This window comes from Oenanthe melanoleuca, chromosome 4, assembly GCF_029582105.1.
Source record: "Oenanthe melanoleuca isolate GR-GAL-2019-014 chromosome 4, OMel1.0, whole genome shotgun sequence".
Classification (NCBI taxonomy): domain Eukaryota; kingdom Metazoa; phylum Chordata; class Aves; order Passeriformes; family Muscicapidae; genus Oenanthe; species Oenanthe melanoleuca.
The window spans coordinates 44732084-44754341 of record NC_079337.1 but is presented as its reverse complement, the minus strand read 5'-3'; the positions used below and the strand labels follow the sequence as shown (position 1 = coordinate 44754341).

Here is a 22258-nt window from a genome sequence, read left to right as displayed (position 1 = left end):
GTGTTTTCTTGATTTTACTTGTTTGACTTAATTTTGTTCCTATAAAGATCAAATGCTTTTGCTTTTTTTTTTTTTTTTTTTTTTTTGTCAAGTACACCTGTGGCACTCCAGGAATTAAAAAGTTATATTGAAAGGAATTGCTATACATATATGTGTAACTAAGCACCTTGCAAGCATTGACTTTTGTATTTAAGACATTACACCTGAAAACTCTCTCCTCTTTTGTTCTGATGCTCATGTATATCAGCTCTATAGAGAGCACTAGAATGTATCTTTGTGACACATGAAGCCAAACTTAGTAGTTACTAAGGATCTCAGAGAGAGCACCCAGAGTATAATTGCTAAATTTGTCAGGATTTGCATTATTTTCATTGCATTATGAATTTAATGGAAGCCACACAAGCATATCAGTTTCACAATGCCAGTCATGTCTAGTTTTACTGGAACTCCACCTCTGAACCATGAAGCAAGATACCGTAATTACAAAAAGTGTTGCAAGATTTTTTCAAGTATTTATGGGCTGAATACTTGCTGTGAGCCTCAGACTCCCACTACACAGCTCCAAAAGCAGCCGTGTTCTGGGTTTGTTCTGGCCAAAGATCTCATCTTCCATTTGCATCACACCACAGCAAGATGAAATGGTGTCATCACTTACATAATCCTGATATCCAGTGATAAGAGAGCTTATTCTGGTATGACTTTCCTTTAATGAAGAAAAAGAAAGATGCCTTTAATGACATGAAACTTGGAGAAAAGAGAGAAGCTCATTAAATTTATGAGTCTCATTCCTCCTTCCCTAGTGAGGTCCACTTTTCCATCAAAATACTTTAATTCTTTTGTGGACACATCATATTTTTAAAACACACTTTCAATTAGCAGCCAAAATTCAACAGAGTTTTTGTAATAGCCAAATCCCATCATATTTCACGGTAAATGAATCACTTGACTTTGAGACTTCTAGAGCAAAATTTATGTCCTCTCAGTAGAGCAGACTTTATTGCTAATAATAGGTCATTCAGATATTAGGTATTTATAGTTTTCTCCTATGGATTTAGAGTTTCACAAACCAGGGAAAGAAAATGCATACCATAGGGTATATTTAGAATGGGTCGGCAGTTTTAACTGAAAAGATACAGATACATGAAAAGATGCAAATATCAGTTCTATAGGATGCTGTATGAAGACTAATAAAACTTAAGATGATGATATATTCCAACAGCAAAAGGACTACAATTTTACTTTTCATGCCCCCCAAAAAATTTTAAAATTGAGATATTGCTTATTTAATAATTTTGCCAAAACTTGGCAGCTATGATCACGGCTGGGTCGATTTAATCCATGATTTCTTCTAAAATTAACAAACGTAGTTACCCAGGAATCTCAGCAAACCAAATGCTTTTTTTGGTGCTTTTTGTAGACAGCGTTGCCTATCAGAAATCCTTACTCTGCTGTAAAACAACACACGTTTCACAAAGGTGAGCACAGCTCTAATTCGGACATCCTCGAATCCTCGTAGTGTTTGTACAAGCTGCCCGGTGGGTTAGCTCCTCTTTTCCCCGCCAGTTTGTGCTGTGACAACTTTTTGCTTTTATTTTTCTTGCTGGCGTGACTGCTCAGCGGAAAAACGCTCCTTTGCTGACACAGGAGCGGCGGGAGGAGATCTGGTGGCTGTGCAGAAGGCGGACAGCGCGGTGCGGGCCGCCCGTCCCCGCCGCGGGACGCGGTTCCGTGAGGCAGGACGGGGCTCCGTGAGGCGGGACGGGGTTCCGTGAGGAGAGACGGGGCTCCGTGAGGAGAGACGGGGCTCCGTGAGGAGAGACGGGGCTCTATGAGGAAAGACACGGCTCCTAAGGAGTGACGCGGCTCCGTGAGGCGAGACGCTGCTCCGTGAGGAGGGACGGGGCTCCGTGAGGAGAGACGGGGCTCCGTGAAGAGGGACGGGGCTCCATGAGGAGATTCACGGCTCCGTGAGGAGACACGGGGCTCCGTGAGGAGAGACACGGGGCTCCGTGAGGAGAGACACGGCTCCGTGAGGAGAGACACGGCTCCGTGAGGAGAGACGGGGCTCTATGAGGAAAGACACGGCTCCTAAGGAGTGACGCGGCTCCGTGAGGCGAGACGCTGCTCCGTGAGGAGGGACGGGGCTCCGTGAGGCGGGACGGAGTTCCGTGAGGAGGGACGGGGCTCCGTGAGGCGGAGCACTCGGGAGTCGGCTCCCGGTGAGAGGGACGCAGCCCCCGCCCAGCCGGGCAGCGCCAGGGACGATGCTTCCCCTGTGGAAGGCCATTCTCTCGGAGATTGTCCTGGGTAGGTGGCGGCCGTATCGCCCGACAGGGCTGGGGGCGAGGGGCCGCGGTTAAGGGCGCCGGGGGGGCTCAGCCAGGACCGGCCGGGTTTCGCGGGGCTCTCCGTAAGTGCGGGTTTGCCGCCGATGAACAGCTCCCCTCTGGAACGAGTAAATAGTGCTCACATCTGAGCGCTCTTCTTCGGGTTCTTTTTTTTCCTCCCGTGCTGGAATGCTTTTTGTCTCTTGAATCAGCCTGGGATTTATTGCCGCTGCCGGCCAGGTGTTGGTGCAGGTGTCGCAGAGCCGGGGCTGCGCTGCCCTGCTCAAGGCAGGGCGCCGAGGGTGGTGGCCAGATCCAGCACCCGTGGGTCCTCTGCTCGGTACATCTCCTGCAAAGCACGGAAACCCACCGCGCAGGGCTGCTGAGCCTGGGCAAGGTGTCTCCAGGAGAGAACAGCACACTGATTTACTAGAATAATTCCTTTAGCCACCAGTCTGCCTTTGAGGAGCCCTGAGATTGTCGGTGGACTGCTTATTTAGCCAGCTCTCTGAGCACTAATCCTTTCTGAAGTTGAGCACTTCATGGAGATTCGAAGTAGGAACTGCTGTCTGAGTGGAGAAAGAGCTGTTTTTATTCTCATCATTCTATTTCCTCAGAACATGTACTAGTTTAACTTGAAATAACAAACATTTCTTCACAGAAGGTAGCTAGTGTTCATTACCACAAATGTGATAATGTTGTTGTTTGAACTGCTTGCAAATACATTTGATAGTCTCTATGTGGAAGTATAAAATCGTACTTTTTAAATAATCTCCAGGAAATCTTGTTGTTGAAAATACATGATGGGGTTTTCTTTTTTTGGTTTGTTCTTGTTTTAGGCTACATTTCTTGGTCTCTTTACCATGCACTGCCACCAATGATCTACTACTTCCCCCTCCAGACACTGGCACTTACAGGCCTAGAAGTTTTTGCCATTGCCTTCTTTTCCCCGATATTCTTGACAATTGGCCCTTTTTGGAGGTTGGCTAACAATGAGTATGTCCTAGCCTTTCTGAGATTGACTATGGTTGGTAAGTACGCACCGTAGTGAGTTATAGATTCAGTTTTGGTATCAATGTGTAAGAACAAACGTTCCAAATTGCCTTAAAATTCAGATGATTACGAAAAAAGACAGGAATAAGAAGTTCTCGCTCTCCCCATACTCATGTTTTGCTGGTGCCTTCTTTTTTTCTCAAGCTTGTGGCTACAGTCAGAGAGAAATATTGTTTGCAGCCATTGTATTGCATGAATACAGAAAAATATCATTTTATTTCTAGGAATGTTTAACTTAGTAAGAGTAAGGTATTTTCAATATCATTGAACTATCAGCAGAGCAGGTGTTTTTTGTATTGTGACAATGGGTAGGGATGAGACATTACAGAACAGCTTGGGGCTATTATAAAAGTAGTCTTCTATGAGTGAAACTTTTTTTTCGTTTCTGAGGCAGTATTATCCTCTAAAAATGTATTTTTAAAATTAAATCTATCTATCTACATGCCTGTAGAAGGGTTATAGACTCATCCTAAACATGAAATAAACCTTATATGGTCAATTGCACAGGACGAAAATTTGATCTTGAGCTCAGGAAATAGACACCCCATTTCCCATTCCACAGACTTCCTCCTTAAACCAAAACTTGCTGGGATTCCCACTTCGGTTTTCAGCTAACTGGTGCAAATCTTAGCTCATGTTGATTCTTTGAAAGTTTTTTGGAGGAGGTTTGGCAGTTACAGCCATGATCAGTAAAGAGTTTGCCACACCGGAAGAACTCAGATGAGACAAGGGTCTCCATCCTGTGGAGAGGTGAAAATGCTTCTGCTGAGTGATGTGTTCCAGAAGCAGCAGATCCTAGCTCCTCATTTGTCAATATGATAGACAGATAATAACTTTCCTTATAGCTTTCTTCTTTTACTGTTAGAAAACAGAGTAAGATCATCATATTTACTTTCCCCGTGCAGTTTTTTAAGAAAGAATTCTTGTTCTTAATCTATGGAAAAATACTAGAACTGAGCACAGTTTGTTGGTGTCATTGATTTTTATGAAGAATAATTTTACCATGTTGTTTTCTTTTCCCACTCTTCCCATTATATTCACCCTAAACTTTTCTAGTTGTTCTGTAATAAGCTTCTCAGTGAGCAGAATCTTCAGCTTTTTCCATCAGTGCCTAGTGTATTGCTTTCTGCAAGATCTTCTAGTTGAGAAACTAGGAGTGAGTGTAAGCATTTAAAATTGCACCTTGCCTTTCTTCAGGTGTGACAATAACACAAAATTTGCTGTGTTTATTTAAGATTAGTCCTTCAGATCACCTTGTTGTGTTTACTAGTTCAGTTTACCAAAAGAGATGGAAATCACTTAAAAGTGTGTTATTTTTTGTTCTGCTAAATAAAGAGCAGTGACAGGCCTATGATGGTCTTTTGTGTTAGTTCTGTCCCATCATACTGTGCTGCTGATTCTCCTGTTTCTCAGTTCTTCCTGCTTTTTTCCTCCTTCATACTAAGACAATTTTATTCATTCTATTTTTGATCTTTTTTCCTTCCCAAAAAGGCCATGGCCTTCCTCTGGGACTTGTTGAACTGTCAGGCAGAACAATCTACCCCATGCATGCTCCACCCCATTCTACCCGTTCTTCATTTTCACAATCCAAAAATAAGAAAATTATTCATGTTTAGCTAGTATTTACAGAATATTTACAGGGATGATTTTTTTTTCCTGTTCTGTTTCTTTCTGCCTTTTCAGGAAGCTTTATTTTCCCTGCAACTTCTAATTTCTGTATCATTTCATACTACTTGATTTTGTATGTTTTTTTTTTAAACAAACAAATAAACAACAACAAAGTACCCTGTGGTAGTGTCTATTTGCATCTGTGTCTTCAGACAACACACAATAAATTTGGGTGTTTGGACAGATATATTTAAGTCTTGGGTGTACTTGCCCAGCAACAAAAGGTGTGTCTGCTCTAATTTGGCAAACCCATTGCTACCTTTAATCAGGGTAGGGCACAGGAAGAAATATTTGAAGAGACAGGTTTATGGATTGCCAGCACAATTTAGTGACAGAAATCTGTGTGTACTGTACATGAACCTTCACTGCACATTGATCTTGTTTATCATCTTGGCTCTAAGCTTTGCCTCTTTTACTCTGAGCAGAATGAGCAGGTAAACAGTTGGAGGATTCCTAGCATGTGTTGCCAGAATCCACAACTCCATTTCTGACGTTACTTGCTTAATATCTCTTCAAGTTTGACTCATACTCACATAGCAAATGGCTGGTGTCACAACAGTGTTGCTGCTTCTCCTGCTGTTTGTCATTGGTCCTGGGCCAGAATTTGCCACACTGACTGAAGTTACGAGAGTATATGTGGTCCATAGTCACTTGAATTGGAAACCTATTAGCAGAGTTTAAAACTGCTGTTAATGTGGGGTCACCCTGGGAAATGGCAAAGATGTGTGCACATGCTCTCTTTCAGTGGCAGGAAAAGTGGTAGTTTTCAGTAATAAAATGGCACAGGCTGGTAGTGACCACTTCTGAGACTAGATACTGAGCCAGAGAAAGCCTTGTTCACTCCTACTGAGGCAGTTGATTACTAATCCTTGTATGTATGCATGTATGTAACTACTCCTGTCTAATAAAAAATGTGGCTTTTGCCATAGTGTACTTACTTTTACAAGTATAAAAGCAAAAGCCATATGCTTTAAAGAAAGGAGCAGTCACAGTACATAAAACTTTATGGCTTTTGAATTATCTCAACAATCTAAGGTTAGTTGAGATCAACCATCTAAGTGCACAGTTGAGGAATATCTGTATGCTTAGATATTTTATCCATATATCCTCTCTATGGAATCAATCACCATAAGTACTTAAATAAAGGCAATCACTTGGATTGTTGGATAATTGCTTCATATAATTTTTTCCTTAAAAATTATAACTGCTATGAAGCCATGCGTACCTGCATTTCTCTGGCTTGTTTAAAAATGTGCAGTGTAATGTTTTTGGATAAGTGGTATAGCCATTCAAATTACAGATGATGTTGAATTAATGCACAGGAAATCCTTATTAACTGGTCTCTTTTGATCATTAAAGTAACCTTTCTGTGTGTTTATTTGTTTATAGGAAGCTTGGCATCATATCATGCACCAAATGCTCCAATTAGACTACTTATCTTGGCTGCAGGTGTTTCTTCTTCATTGCTGGTTCAAACAGTAACATGGTGGTCAGGAAACAGTTTACAAAGGTATTTTCTTTTACTGATGGAATTCAACTGATGTTTCTTTATATTAAAAGCTGTTTTCTTTTTTTTTTTTTTTTTAAGTCCCCCAAATGCCTCACTATTTAAAAAAACTGATTCTTACAGGTTCATCAGGATATGGGGCTTCATTCTAGGCAAGATAATGCTCCTTGTTCTTCGTATCTGGTACACATCAATTAATCCAGTCTGGAGCTCACAACCTGCCAATACTATCATACTGACAATTGGTTTTGTAGCAGCAATGGAGCAAGTTCATTCAGGTAGGCATATTACAGCAAAGATGGTGGTTATGAAAAGAACCTAAAGTATACCTAGCTATGTGTCCCTGTGTTTTGATTTCCCCAACATAGTCTGATTTTAGACCTACTCATGAGCATTGCAGGCTATAAAAGTCGTGGGGTACTTTCATCTGCCTATAATTTGGCAGAACTGGTATCACAGTTCATACAAGCTGTAGTAAGTTGGTGCTGGAACTGCCTCTTTTTCCTTATTGCAGTGCCAACAATATGACAGTAACACAAACAAAGGCATAAGATAGACCAATAAAACCAGAATGGGTTATTGTCTTTCCAGTATGAAACATTTGTGGTGTTTTTGTTCTTACGTTAATTCAATTTGCACCTTGACTTTCTCTGCCAATGCATATCTTTTAAAGAGAAGGGAAGACAGGACAAAGTTGAGGAACAGCTGATATGTGAAAAGAAACAGAAAGAATTGGAGGACTGGACAAGTTGTCCTGGTTAAAATTTGCCCAAGTTCTTGGAGTGTTTGCACAGAGTACACATCAGTGGGGCTGGTATAAACTGTGGAGGTGGTATTGCCAAGGAAGACAGAAAGGTTGGGTTGGTTAGTTAAGGCAGCTCATGTTGAATCCTTAGAATCTTCTTCCTTCTCAGTATAACCTAATGAATTAATTGAAAGATAAAACCTTATCTATGTGTAAGTGGGTATAAATTAGCCTCATGCATATTGTCTGTAAGCTTGCATTACATGATCTAAATTAAGCCTGAGCTTTCATCAGAATTTAGAAAGGGAATCTGCTGCAGGAGAGTAGGAAGGAAATCTATCTTGTTTGTGGGTGATAAAATTATATGTCTATGCAATTAAAGGCGCTGTTCTCTCCTTCGATGAAAGAAGTTCTAAAGCACATGGGGAAAAAAGGAGAAGGAAAGAAGTTTATTTTTGGCTTATTTTGGAAGTGTCAGGTTTTGTTCTTATCAGAGTTTAGAGTTTCAGAGAACAGAAGCCTCTGAAGAAATTCTAATAACTTTTCTGCTGATTTTCAAAGTCAATTTAATATTTAGATTCCAGTGTTATGAAAAATAATCAGATAGGCAGGTTGGCATTTCACACTTAGACTGAGTATATTTTCTTGACAGACCTGGGGTTGTTAGCAAAGGTTTTTATTTTTTTTGGTGTTATCAATTTCTGATAACACAACCCTAATCAGATAAATTAGCTTTTATGCATCTAATTTATTCTATTAAATTTTTGATTTTGGCTATTTCTTTTTCTCAGTAACTTGCTAATAAGATTTGACAGTTTCCTTAGCTATTCTAATTCTAGGTGGAAATCTTCTTATTCTTATTCTAGGTGGAAATTTTCTTATTCTAGGTGGAGACAAGAGGAAACAAGAAACAAACAAAATTGGTAATGTCTTTAGAGAGACTGTTTCCCATCCTCATTGGTTTTTATCAGGGATTGCTTTTGGCAGCCTCATGTTCCTCACTCTGTGGATATTTGGGGAGGTTTCTTTAATTTCTAGATGGGCAGTAAGTGGACATCCACATACAGGTCCAGATCCTAATCCATTTGGGTAAGTGCATTATTATTATTACTATTATTGTTGTTGTTATTATTATTATTATTATTATTATTATTATTATTACAACAAAATTGTAATCAAAATCCAGTGCTGTAACACAAATTAGTGACAAATTAGTACTCAACCCAATGATGGTATAAGAATTTAGTCAGAGAAAAGTGGGTACAAGGTACTTCACACAGAGGATTCATTCTTCCATTGAGATATCTCTGAGCACTTTGTCCAGACCTTAAAATTTCTGATACAAAATTATTTTTATTTCAGCACTAAAATCTTGGTTTGCCACATTTCAAAACCATTTTTAGATTAGGACTGAGGTTCAAGGACTTAAAAATGCAGTAAATCAGTCTAGCAGTTGGCTTCAGAGAGATGATCAGAGATGCATGCGCAAAGTATAAATAAACTGTGTGCAATATTAAAAGATACACTTCAGTAGAAGTTTTGATTAGTAAGAATATAGTCTTAATGCTGTGTATGGTTCATTCAGGCTCCAAAATACAGAAAGAGACCAAATTAGTTATGAGTCAACTACATGTAATGGCAGGTGACAGAGTTTATAATTTGGAATTGGGTATACAAAAGAGCTCCCCAAGACTGAGAGCAGTGTTAGATACTGTAGGATTCCTTATCTGACATAGAAAATACTTCTTTTTTGGGGTGGATTCTTCCCTCTTGTTTTCCCTGAGTTCTTTTTGCCTTTTGTACCAAGATTTCAGGGGACTGCCTTTGCTGCTGAACACAGCTCACTCACACATTACAGTACATTGCCATTATTTTCAACTGGGTAATTTTTACATGCAACAAAGGGAAGAAAATGCAGCCACGTGTGAGCAAAATTTAGCTTTGCTTAAAGTAAAAGAATTATAGCATATTACCAAGCATATCTAGAAGTTTCTTTTTCAATGTCAGTTGTTTTTAGCATCTTATTAGTGCATGTTTTCTTTTTCCTTCCTGTTATATCAGAGGTACAGTTCTCTTGGGCCTTGCTCATGGACTGATGCTTTCGTTTTGGAGCTGGTCTTCTGTCGTCAGTTTTGCCTTGTTTCTCATAGGTATGTGCAGATCCTGAGCAGAATTTGTCTCTTACCTTATTCCTTACCTGGCACCACATCTCAGAAAAGTGTGGCTGATCAAAGCCTCCTTTTCTCTTGCCACTGACTCTAGTACACATATGTTTGACCAGTTGACTAAGGGTTACAGGCCAAATCTCCAGGCCACAGCAGAGCAGTGTTAACTCTCTTCAGAAATCCTGTTAAGGCTCTGTTCCCTTGAGCAGCATCTCAATTCTGGCCATCTGCATTGTATAACAGTTGGACTTGATAATCTTAGAGGCCTTTTCCAACCTTAGTGGTTCTATGATAAGGCCACATCTAGGATTATAGGGTTGAGATGACACAAGCCTCTCAATTCCATAGGAGTCAAAATAACTTGTAATTTAACAAGCAGTCTGCTGGAGACAAGCTTGCCTCCTGTCTCTTCATTTGCCAAGTTCTGCAGGCAGTAAAATAATATGAATAGGCAGGTTTTAGTGTTAAGAAATGTGTGTGCAGATTGTAATCTAAGCATGAACATTTGATTTTTGATGTATACACATTGCTTATTTAAAACAAGCACAGAAAGGTTTTTCAGTTGATTCAAGCATTGTATTCTGAAATGCTCAGTACCTTGATGTATAAGAGTTAAATATTAAAAGTGTTTCTATACATTTGCTTTCATGATGTGACAATAAATATTCATACTATAATAATGCTTTTAAATGAATTTGTCCTGTTACAGAGAGGTTCTGTGGTTGTTAATGTTCTGTTTAGGGTCAAATCACTATATAAAAGATAGCATAGTAAGTCAAGGAACCTGCAGTTAGTAAAAGATTAATATCCGCTTTCTTGCCCATCCTATGGTTATCTACAGGGAAAGATGAGGGAAATGTATGTTTTCTCTTCATATTAATCTATTTAGTTCTTTATGTCTTATGGTAAAAAGATTCATAACTGACAGACCTGTTACTCTCTTAAGAACTGCATCATTCCTCTGTTGTGCTGAAGCACTCTGTAAGAAAAACTGTTCAATTTTGGCTCTCTGTTTCTCTGCCCTCTTTTTGCTGTACTGTTCTCAGGTGAATAGATTATGTTTAAAAGAATGAGATATTGGGAAAAATAAAAGGCTGTCTTTGGCTCCTGTGAATAACTGTCCTTCTAGTGATGCTGTTTTCATGGCTGGAAAGCAGAATTATATTTCCCAAACTCTATTTTTTTTTGCTAGCCAGAATATGAAGTGTGGTGGATGATATACCTGACTGAGACTTACTCTATTCTTTTCTACCCCTTCACAGGTTTGGCATCATCAGCTGGTCTCCTTTATTTGCATACCTGGAGTGCTGCTGTTGCAGGCAGTATTCTTGGTATCTTTACTATGTGTGTGTGGCCTCAACTAGCTGGACACTTTGTCAGCTGTCTGCATCCTGGGAAAGCCATGAGTACAGCCATGTTTGCCTATGTTCTTGAATTATTCTTCTGTGTATGGTGTACGGCTTACAAATTTGTACCTGGAGGAGTTTACATTAGAGAAAGCTCCCATCTTCTTCTAGGTACATTTGTAATAATGAACAAATACAAATATGCTTGCTTTAGCCTCAGTCAGTCATGTGAAATGTATCTAGTGTATAAAGAGTCTTTTCAAATGCTCAGTTGCTGTTTACTTGCTTACTGTGGTAAGAATTTCAGTGCAAAAATTAATGAGACATGCAAAAAATAATCTACTTGTTTCTTTACTGTTAGAAATAGTCTAAGATATGGAAAGAAAATGGAATTCAGTAAAATGAAAATGGCAAAGTGGAAAAATGTCTGATAACTAAAGTATGCAGTGGAGGAAGAGATCTGTTAATCAGTCACCCTAAAAATATGGCTGCAATCCAAGGTGTGAATGCACAAATATGCTGGCTACCTAAGGTAGCAGTGCCTCAGGTAACAGGGTAGCTACTGAGACTGTAATATAATTCAGTGCATTATTTAGCCCTGCTCTGCAGAGCAAGGTGCAGCATCCTGCTGATCTAGCTAGTCTGCATCTGAGACCTGAGCTTCTTTTCCATGTGGCTCTACCTTATGTTTTGTGGGAACACCAGCATGTTTAGGGGAATTCAGATGACACTGTAGCATCAGAAACACATGAACAGGACAGGCAGAAAAGAAATTGTCAGGTATTTGCAAATAAGGAAGGACTTGAGGAGTTGAGCAAATATAAAGGCTTTTAAAAAATGATCACGTGACGAGGGCAGAGAGGTGGAAAGGAAACCAACCCTTCCTGGTTTTGTCTCCAGAACTATTTTCTCAGTAGGTACTAACATGTTTCAATGGCATATTTCACTAACTGTATGCCAAATATTGTCTTGGCTAATTGTGTGGGACTTTTTTTAAAATGTGAGGCATTAGCTTATATTAAGCCAATTTGGAAAGGATTAATGAATACTGTGCTTAACTTGTTGCTCCAAAGGTTTCAGATTTCATAGATGTTTTTGCAACCACTGTGTCACTTCAGTTTCCTCCTCTCCATGTGTGTTTCTTATATTACAGCATTCACATGAGGGATTTCAGTTCATTATGTTTTGAGGAAAATTTAATTCCATTATTGCATTATTTTCTTTGTTCTGAAAGCACTCTGAGGAGTCTTTGGAAACAGTTATCTTAGCTAATTAAACTTATTTTTTTGAAGTTATATGAAGCAGGCATGTGGTAGAGGAGTGTCAACTGCTTTCTTGAGTAATGCTTTCACAAAAGAAATACTTTTATTCAAAATTCCTCTCTGTTACTTCCTTTGAAAAGCACTCTTGTGATTCATTTACCTGGAATGATCACAGGGAAGTAACAGAGAGATGGCTCTAATTTTCTCATTGGTAAAGAAAACTATAAATGGAAGACATCTCAGCTGATGGCACTACATGAGTTTAAATTCCATCTGAGAATCCAGTTTCTATCTTTTTGATGCCATCCCATAGCTTAACAAAGATTATACCACGACACTGTGTATTTGTTGCTTTGCTTTTACCCTTACAGCTTGGCTTTCTGGAAAACTGCTTGTTTTCTTCTGGTTTCTTCCAGGTGCAAGTACTATTTCTTGCTTTCTTCTCCTGTCCAATATCCTGCCTTTCTCTTGCTGCAGTTTGGTTAGGGAACTGCACCAGGAAAAGTGACAATGAACGTAAGATCATTATATTCAAAACTTCTGTGCTGCTTCACTGTGATGTGATATAATGCTGAGGGTTCAGATTCCTTATCTTCATCAACTTTAATGGCTGTAAATCCATCACCCTTTGAGAATGGTTTTGTGTATCCCCCTTTGTGCTAGACCCAGTGTCCTGGTTGGCAAACTTTCACTACAACTAATGTAAGAAATAAGGGAAATAAAAAAATACTGAGTAATAGTTAGCTATTACCCTGAAGTAAAATATGGCTTCTATAATTAATTAACTAAGCCACAAAGGGCATGTATCTTCTCCAGCAGAGCTCTTATCCAGTTCATTATCCTCCCATGCTTCCTTTGAAAGTAATTGAATTTTTTATCTCATTAGGGATTGGAAAAGACCTTGTACTATTAGTTTGAGCTACTTATTGTAAAGATACCATCCCCACACATTGCAACAGTGCACTGAAGTTGCTTACTATATTTTAAAATGTATCTATAGACGTGTCTAATTTTCTGTTCTTAAAAAGCAGAACTATTTCTGTTGGCTCTGGAGTTCCAGAATACAAGTTGCTGCCATATTAAATTGACCTTCCAACCTACTGCAGTCTGCTTACACTGTTTTATAACAAAGTGTTGAGCAATTGCTTTTGTAGTTCCTATATGAAAAATGTGTTACTTTTATCTTGGTGACGGAGCAGTTTATTGTCAAAGATAATAAATGTGTGCAATCATCAATGTACTTTTTTTCATCAAGCTGCTATTTTAAGGTTCTGTAATATGTAGGTGTAACTCAATTGTTCTTGTCCAGGTTAATTTCAGTAAACTTTGAAAACAGTGGGCCCAGCTGAGAGTTGTGGCCATCAATAGGGCCTGGAGGGATTTTAGCATAATTTATCTGCCATATATTAGCCTTTTTGACATAGTACCCTGGAACTGTACTGCAAACCAGTCTTTACTTGAGAGTGCTGACAATAAATCTCATAGTTCCTGCATTGCCTCATTAGATATGGCATTTATCTGCATTTTGCTTTGAAACATCTCTGTTGTTGGAACCATAAGGTTGTTGTACTGTAACACAACAGCTGGGAGTTTATAAGAGGTGTGTTTATGAGCAATGTTTAATATGCAAAAACTAATTACTTATATTTTTACAGGTTTTATAATGTTATGTATTGGGGTAGGCTTTCTAACAGGACCCAAGAAAGACCTTAGCTCTGTCTTTGAAGTGAAAAGCAATCAAAAACCATTCTTCAAAAGGAGTAAAAGCTATATTAAACTACGTAAGTATAATTTTAGTTCCTTTTCTCCATGAATCTAGAAATATTGTCTGAGGGGGGAAAAATAGCACTGTGGAGTGTTTGCTCAGATGTTTTAGAAATGCTTTTTTGGTACTAGTTTTAGAGGCAGTTGGTAGTTCCAGGTTAATAATGACATATACTGCTGGAGGAGCTAACTTGCTATGATTATGACTGACAGAGGCTATTCCTAATGGGATATGTTAAACAGAGACAAGAAACTGGGCAAAAACCAAAATGTGAGAATGGATTCAGCATTATTGGTGGTTTCATTTTAGGGGTTGAGGAGGAGGTCTCTTTGGATCTTGGGATTTACCCTGTGTGTGCAAAAGATATGAATGATTTCCCAGCCCAGTAGGGTGATTTTGAGGCGGTTCAGTGTGACAGCACTGCTAGGGCTGTGTGGGCTGGCTGGCAGTGTCGTGGCACTCTCTGGCCCAGAGCTGCTGTACAGTACAGGGATATAATGATTTTCAGATTATATGTACAGGGTCTGCTTTTTTCCTTAGGTTTTGAAGAGAAATGAAAATCAAATGTCTGATGTTTTAACACTTTTTGGCTTTTAAACCACACAAATGTTTTCAACTGTTTCTCTACAATCGTTTGAGTCCCTGATTTGTTTTCATTGTCAGCTTACTGTTTCTAAAGAAAAATGTCTGTCAATAGCATGAAGTTTGGTAGAGGAACAAAATGCTAGGCATGAGGTCACGGTAACCCTACAGAGATTAGGATGCTGAAGATTCCAATTTCTGCATCTTTTCTTCTGTGACTTTGGATCAAATTGCTTGACATTTGTGTGCTGCATTTGGAAAAAGGAGACATATAGCACAATAGTGCTTCACAGTTTTTTCAGGTATTTTCTGTAATCTTTGTGGAGGTCTTGACTCTGTATACTTGGGAGCCAAAAGAATGTGGCCTGTGAGAGTTTGTGAGTCAGAGAACATGAGCACCATTTCAAGTGGTTTGTATATTACTGCTAAGAAACATTTCACAAAAGTAAATTAATATTTCAAAATATTACCTGTCACAAAGCACAGCCCTTTCTCAGCTGATCTTTTAATGTTGCAACAGTACCTTTTGTACTTCCTCATCATGCTCAGACTTGTACTGTTTCTCATCTACTCTGAGTACCTTTGTCTTGCAGACTATGAAATTGCTTGACATGTGCTAATATAAGTAGCATGTCCTTTCTGACTCTTCCATTATAAAATGTATTTAAATTTTCACAAAACCATCCCAGAAAACTTGCATTAAAATAATTTCATATCTTCTTAAATATATGAAAGAACAAACTGAAGTTACTGAAATTATTGTAGATACCATATGCCACTGTGTAAATTAAGTAACTGCAGAGGGCTTTGATCACCAAATTACATTGTGCTGAATGGTGAGAACTCTTAAGCTCACACTGTGGTTATTTGTAATGCTACAGGAGCTATTAGAAAGCCCTGAATATGCTTTCTAAGAAGCTGCATTGTCTTTCCAAGAGTATGTCAAACAAATAACCATGCTGTAAGTCTGGCAAGAGTCACGTCTTTCAGACATCTAAAGGCTTGCAAAGTAAACAGAATTTTGTTCCACACATTGTATTAATAATTGTGCAATAAAAATTGTGTACTGCAAATGCATATTTGCACACAGATAAGAAAACGCTGAAGGGTTTACATTATGCTCTTACTCATGTCCTGTAATGAATTCTTCAGTAGGTGTAATTTTTACATAACTATTTCAAGGAGTTTTAGTACATTTTATCTGCTCAGCATGTTGTGTTTTGGAGAGTGGATTTACACACATACACATATTCTCCATGCATAGATACTGCCTTGATCTGGTTTTGTCACTTAAATGGACACATTTCTCATTCTGTGAATAGCACATCTTAGAATAAATGTCGTGTTCAGGAGCAATAATAACATTATTTTTTCTTGAATTAAAAACATTCTTTCTGTGTTTTTCTATTTCAAGTATTGTGGCTGTTTGTTGGTGTGGGTTTGCTTGGATTGGGTTTACGTTATAAAACTTACCAGAAGAAGTTGGGCCAAGGGGTGAGTAGAGTGTTTGTGAGAATATACAAATATATTTGAGAATATACAATATATATGTATATTTCAAATATACAGTAAAATGTGTGTATGATAGCTAAGGTGTGTTAATTGTTGCTGAATAAATATTTGTAACCAAGTATTCAGAAAAACTAATGCACAAATGAAGATGCAAAAATTTAATTTATAAATTCATGTAAAATTGAAATGTCTGGGTCTTTGGAGTTTTGTAGTGATGCTATGAAGGAAAAAATATTTGGAAAATTTGAGAGATTCTTGTCTCATACATTAAATTTGAACATTACTTCTATAAATTAGTTTATTTGAACTGTATTCAAACTGGACAATGCTGTTAGCAGCCTGATCTCATGTAGGAGGAGTTTGAACAGATAACTTCCTGAGGTTTCTTCTGGTGAAGGAATTTCTTCAGGTGAAGGAATTCTGTGGTTCTACATTATATCAACCCTGAATTAAAGCTCTCTGAAAAGTTGGTTGACATAGATTAGACTTAGACTAGGTATGGAAATTGGATAAAAATCTGAAGATTCCAGTTTTCTATCTTGCAAGAAAATAAGCATTGCAAAGGTAATAACAAGATGTTCAGTGTTAGATTCACAAATGCACACAGATTTATATTTTTTCAATTCATTCAGGTTTGTAGTACCTTATTGTGTGGCAAAAAAGTGGTTAGTTCCTCTTAGTAAGATGAAAAAATACATTCTCTCTTTCCTCTTCATTTGTTTACTGTTACTTGTACAAATTAATTTTAAGAATTATGGCTTTTATTCTCTATAGCAGATTTAGTCTTTTGTAATTCTGACAGTTCTATTAGGAAGATATATTGGTTAAACATCTCTTCTTGTATGTCTTTTATGGCACCATGTGTCTGGTGTTTTTTACTGCAAAGCTATAATAAGTAAAATTCAAATTTTATTTTGCTTTTTTCTATTTATTTTTGAGGTTCCCAAAAGAGATTTCTCTGCTCTGATCTGGCCTTTTAGATTTGGATATGACAATGAAGGATGGTCTAATTTGGAAGGATCAGCTAATTTGCTCAATCAGACAGGTAACTATTTTTTTCTTACTTCATTTATATTTGGAAGGATTTATCTGAAGAGACAGAAGTGAAAACGCATGCTTGGTAACTGAGGCCATTTTTGCATTAACACAAGAACCTGTGTTTAGTGGTTTTCTCCTCAATTTGTGAACTGTTCCAATACAATCACTTCAGTCAAAAATCCATTTGTAGAGGTGATAATTTGTTTAATATGTTTTAAAGACCTTTCTGGTCAGAGGAAACATTTTATTTCTTATTTGGATTTTTCTTCTCATATTGCTGATGAGTTACTTGTCTATAGAGAAATTCTTTGCATAAATGAAATATTATCCTTTTAGTTAAAATACAATGGTACTTACAAAAAGTATATTTACTTTTAGATAAAATACAATGTTTTATAACTTCTCTGTGGGTTTTTTTAGATTTGAAGCATTATATAATTCTTAAAGGGTGTGAAATTCAAATGTCCTAAGCAATGAATACAGAGAAGAAACAGGCAAGTCTGTTTCCATCACTGAATCAGAGCAATGTATGCAACAAAAGTAGCCATTGTAGCTTGGTTGTCATGATTTTCCTGTAAAGAAGAGTGTCTAAACTGTTGCTCATGGGCAGGATTTTGATTGGAAAATTAGCTATAGGAAATGAAGAATTTGAACTCAAGATGAGTGCTGTTGCAGAGGACATTGAAAGGAATTGGCCAGTAGTGCTTGTAGGTGTCACATTTTCCTGCAATACCCATAACATAGGGCAGGCAGGGGACTGACGGTTTGAGATCTAAAGCAGTTCAGAGAATTAGGAAATTACCATGCTTCCATTCTATCGTTTGTTGTTCTCCAGTCCACCACAGGATTTTCCTGAGCAGCTCAGGCTTTACAGACCCAGGCAATGAAAAGGCACTGGCAGGTGCTCCTGTGCAAGTCTTGATTATGTGGCAGAGATACACAGAAGTTAGTGAAGAGTGAAGAGACTGATTTTAACCTCCTTTAACCTTCATTCCATTTTCCCATGAAAGAGAGCTGGGCTCTGTTGGCTGTCTGGTGATATGAGAAAACAACCAGGATATTTAATGAACTGAAATTTTGAGCATTCTTCTACATAAGTGATTCCATAGTTCGTGTCTGGGTGATTATTTATCTTTGCATATTTATTTATAAATTTTAATGAACGCATTCATTTCTGTTATCTATAGTTTAAATTACTGAATACTAGGAAAAGTGATTATCTGGTTATGTCCATTGGCATTTCAATAGGGTAATGAAATATCACTTCTAAAAAAGACAATTGGTAAGTCAAAGAGGCAGCAAATTCCAAAATATAAATGAATAAATCATAATTTCTAATAGGTGTAAATGGCATTCTGGAGTTTCATGAAGTTTGTATAAAATACTGCATTAACATCGTGAGTAAATGCATTCAGAGTTCAGCTAGAAATTCCTGTAAGAAGAGTTCCTGGTTTTGAGAGCCACAGAGAAAGAGTGGCTATCTGCCTTAGGATAGGGGCTGTCTTTAAAGGTGTGGTGGACGTGCATTCCTTGGGCTCACTCTCTGTTGGAGTAGTGAAGATGCAACACGTAATAGCTTTTGTGACTGGAATTTCTGTCCAGCCCTGGAGGGATCCAACATCAACACTTCTTAATGGTTTCAGTTAATGTTTCTGTGATCAGCATGTATGCTAATGATGTAGAAAGAAAAAGCTGGGAATCCACTTAAGAACTCTGAGCTCCCATTTTCCCTGCTGACAATGCTTTACACTGCTGCATATGATATTTCAAAAGCAGAAAATCTTCTGTGGTGCTGGATGGTCATAATTGCTTATGAAAGGGCTGTGGATGAAATGGTGACTTGATTTGCCTTCCTGTGTAGGAGAGCACTCTAAGAGGGGCATAATTGCAGCAAGAAGAGAGCACTTGGAGCACATGTTGCTGCTGTGGCAGCTGTACTGACCTGCTGCTCAAGCTGAGTCTGAATGGTTCAGCCATCCTGTGGGCAGTTTGCAAACTTCCCACCTTCCTTCAGGCATTAGCAGGTGCTTCTTATACGCCAGTTCCTCAGGGGACTGTCTAGTTCTTCCTGTATCCTGCAGTTAAAATATAGGGGAACCCATCATGTTCCCCTGGCAAAACCACACCTCTGCATGTAAACAGTGCTATGAGAAAGTGAGGTGACTGCAGATGGTCAGCAATTCACTGGAGCTGCAAACCCTTCTGTTACCATGCCTTGGGGCTGATGCAAGGTTGCTCTGGACTGAATAATTATCGTGGCAACAGCATCCAGCTGTGTGTTGCACAGCATCCTTTGAAGCACAATAGGATTTGGTAGATGAAGGGATGTGAGGATGTGTTATGGAGTGTTTGTTCATCAAATTGAAAGCAGTAGACTTGCTACTGTGCTGTTAATTTGTGTGTGCATAGTATCTCTAATGCTTTTGAAATGGCATGAGATCTGCAGCTGTATTCTGCAGTGTCAAGTATCTCTGGTTATGCACCAGGGATGAGCTATGGCAAACTGACACTAAGTGCATTTTCATCAGAGTGTGTGTGGCCTGCAGTAGCCAAAAGTTTGGGCATGGCTTTGTTGCCTTAACTGACCCCTGAAGGGCTTGTGTCCATCCGTCTGTAATCAAAAGGGAAATAATGACATTTTGTACTTATTTATAAGTCCCATTTATAGGTAACTGTTATAAATGTGAAAATATTTTCTCTTTTTCTCTCCCATCTTAGAAGCAGATTTTATCACTATTATAGAGAGTGATGCCTCTAAACCATTCATTGGAAACCATGATCCAACAATGTGGCTAGGAGAAAGACTGGGATTTTATACAGATTTTGGTCCAAGTACAAGAGATCACACTTGGGGGTGAGTCATCTTTACATGTACAGTGACAGTAAATAGATGTAAATATATTGCCCAACAAAACTGCACTAATACAGCAGCAAAGAATACTTGGGGTTACTATAATCACTACAATCACTTGTTGAAGCTTTAGGAACAGGCTTTGATTCATTAGCATTACCATGCAATGTGGATGGAGTTTTCTCATTTCTAAACATGATCAGATTTTGGTGCCTGCCCCTATAAGCTACTTTGGTTTTGGTGATGCAGAGAATGGCATCCTGCCCTTTAATGTACAGATTTGGAAGTTTAGCATTCCATGTACTGTATATGATGCTCTTTTCATATTATTTTGTTTTGGGCTATGAGAATTTTATGTTTCAGCCTTTAAAACGTGATAGCAGTTGGAAAATGTAGCGCATCAAGGGGTACAAGAAATTTTGAATTCGTTAAATCTAACTTGGGCTGTATAACGGGAAATGGGAATAGAAAGGTACATATTTGACCAGATATTTTGTGTCTAATTTTACCTTAATGCTTGACCACCTACCAGCTACATATCTTAATCAGAAAAATACTGGCACATAATGTGGCGCTTTTTTCGGGGAAATATACACATCTCTATAGCAGATGGAACTTCCTATGATGCAATGGCTATTTAATTTTTGCCATATGTGAGGGGCATTTTGTAATTTTCTTCTTCCAGACCCTGTCTATTTGGGGCAGAATGGGGCAGAGAAGGGATTCTCTGAGATTTTATTAATGAAATACATTGAAAAACCTGATGCAGAATGTCCAAACAGAAGCTGAAAGAAGAGAAATCTCCCATTTTAAGGATGTATTTCTACCTACTTCTACTTTTGATAAAATACTCTTTAATTTATGGTAGTATAAAATTCTGTTTTGCCTGAAATACAGATAATGAAAAGCTCAATGAAAGAATTCATATTTATGGATTAATATTTTGTAGTGTAGGAATTAACTTGATAATATATTTTTAGACATGTAGTTAAGCAGTATTTTAGAGGGAATCTTTATATATTCAGAAGAATCCACTAGGGATTATTTGAATTCTGGGTTTACAGTTCTTTTCAGTGACTGCTAAAAGTGATTGCTAGTCTTCTGCTCACATTTATATGCTTTGTCATACCTTTGATACTTGTGAATCACAAAATGTGACTTTTTGCCTCTCCTCATGTAGGATTATGGCACTATCCAGGTATCCAATTGTAAAATCAACCCATCACCTCCTCCCATCTCCAGAGGGAGAGATTGCACCTGCCATCTCCCTGACTGTCAACTTCACAGGGAAGCTGGTTGATTTTGTTGTCGCTCACTTCGGAAATGAAGAGTGTGTATTCTACTTATTTTTACATTGAGTGTACAAAGTCATGTAATGTAATTTGTGAACATCTGGGATTTCTTTTGTACCCTTTAAAATCTACTGCTGTAATACTGGTTCTAGCAGGACGCATTTGAAGAAATACTATTACAGTTTAAAATTGATTAAGCTACTAGTTTAAAATTTTGAAGCATTAAGGTACAACAAATCTGTCATACAAAACTCAGCTGAATTTACAAATCTGAATTACTAGAGATTAAAAGATACAATTCTGCAAAATAACAACAAATGATAGGGGTACATAGATGCGTGTCAGTGCAGGATAAAATCCTTCTGACTTTTTGCATGTGTAATAGACGTATTACATTCCACAATGAGTGCAGATAGGTACAGTTAGAGATAGATAGCATTTATGGAAAAATGTTATTTTTTTTAAAAAAAGAGTAACAAATCTGAAACCCCCAAGAAGGACAGTGTTGAAACAGCAACAAAAATATCCATCAGTGTCCTGAGAGTATGCAAGTGGAAATTGAAAGTCTGATCTCTGAATTCAGAAAAGCGATATTATACCAATAAATCAAGTAAGTGATGGAAAAGAATAAAGTATATATTTCAGTTATTGAGAACAATGTTTTGAATACTTATGTGTAATGAATATTAATAAGAGATAGTTTTGTGAATGCTCCATGTATCTGTAATTTCTGTTATATTTGATGTGATATCTAGAATATTTGTGGCTATATAGTAAGATTTGGAATTTAAAAAAAAATTATTACCATTTATGGAGAGGCAAATTTATGGATAGGGTACAGAATATTATAACATATTATAGCATGGCTGCTCAGAAAGCCATAGCAATTCTCCGTATCCCGTTTCCTTCCCCTGAGTAGAAACAGCACCAAACCTGCAAATTGTTTATAAGTTTCCCATTAACAAAATACAGTTGTTAGAAATCACTCCACATTTTTAACTCTAGAAAGAAATTTATTTCTGTGCCTCACACAGATGATTAGACTTGCCTGTCTGAGAAACTGTTTGTCAAAATAGAAGAAAATAACACTGTATTATTCCCTTGCAAAGAAATGAGATAAAGATGAAGGAGAAAATATGAGGAGA

At 37.9% G+C, this 22258-nt stretch overlaps 1 protein-coding gene across 3 annotated transcripts in view; it reads left to right on the top strand.

Moving 5' to 3' along the window:
• The first annotated feature begins 1260 nt into the window (after window positions 1-1260).
• Window positions 1261-22258, top strand: part of CWH43 (cell wall biogenesis 43 C-terminal homolog) — a 28131-nt gene continuing 7133 nt past the window's right edge. Inside the window, exons 1-12 of one of the 3 annotated variants that reach the window (XM_056490322.1) lie at window positions 1261-1475; window positions 3167-3358; window positions 6438-6558; window positions 6679-6833; window positions 8188-8389; window positions 9362-9450; window positions 10728-10982; window positions 13729-13854; window positions 15835-15914; window positions 16872-16977; window positions 19689-19824; window positions 21002-21151. In XM_056490322.1, coding sequence (XP_056346297.1) covers window positions 3205-3358; window positions 6438-6558; window positions 6679-6833; window positions 8188-8389; window positions 9362-9450; window positions 10728-10982; window positions 13729-13854; window positions 15835-15914; window positions 16872-16977; window positions 19689-19824; window positions 21002-21151 — 1574 coding nt within the window. In that variant the 5' untranslated portion in view covers window positions 1261-1475; window positions 3167-3204. Of the gene's footprint in view, window positions 1476-1666; window positions 2308-3166; window positions 3359-6437; window positions 6559-6678; window positions 6834-8187; window positions 8390-9361; window positions 9451-10727; window positions 10983-13728; window positions 13855-15834; window positions 15915-16871; window positions 16978-19688; window positions 19825-21001; window positions 21152-22258 lie in introns of those variants that run through there. The other 2 variants (XM_056490321.1, XM_056490324.1) reach the window with 2 other exon arrangements.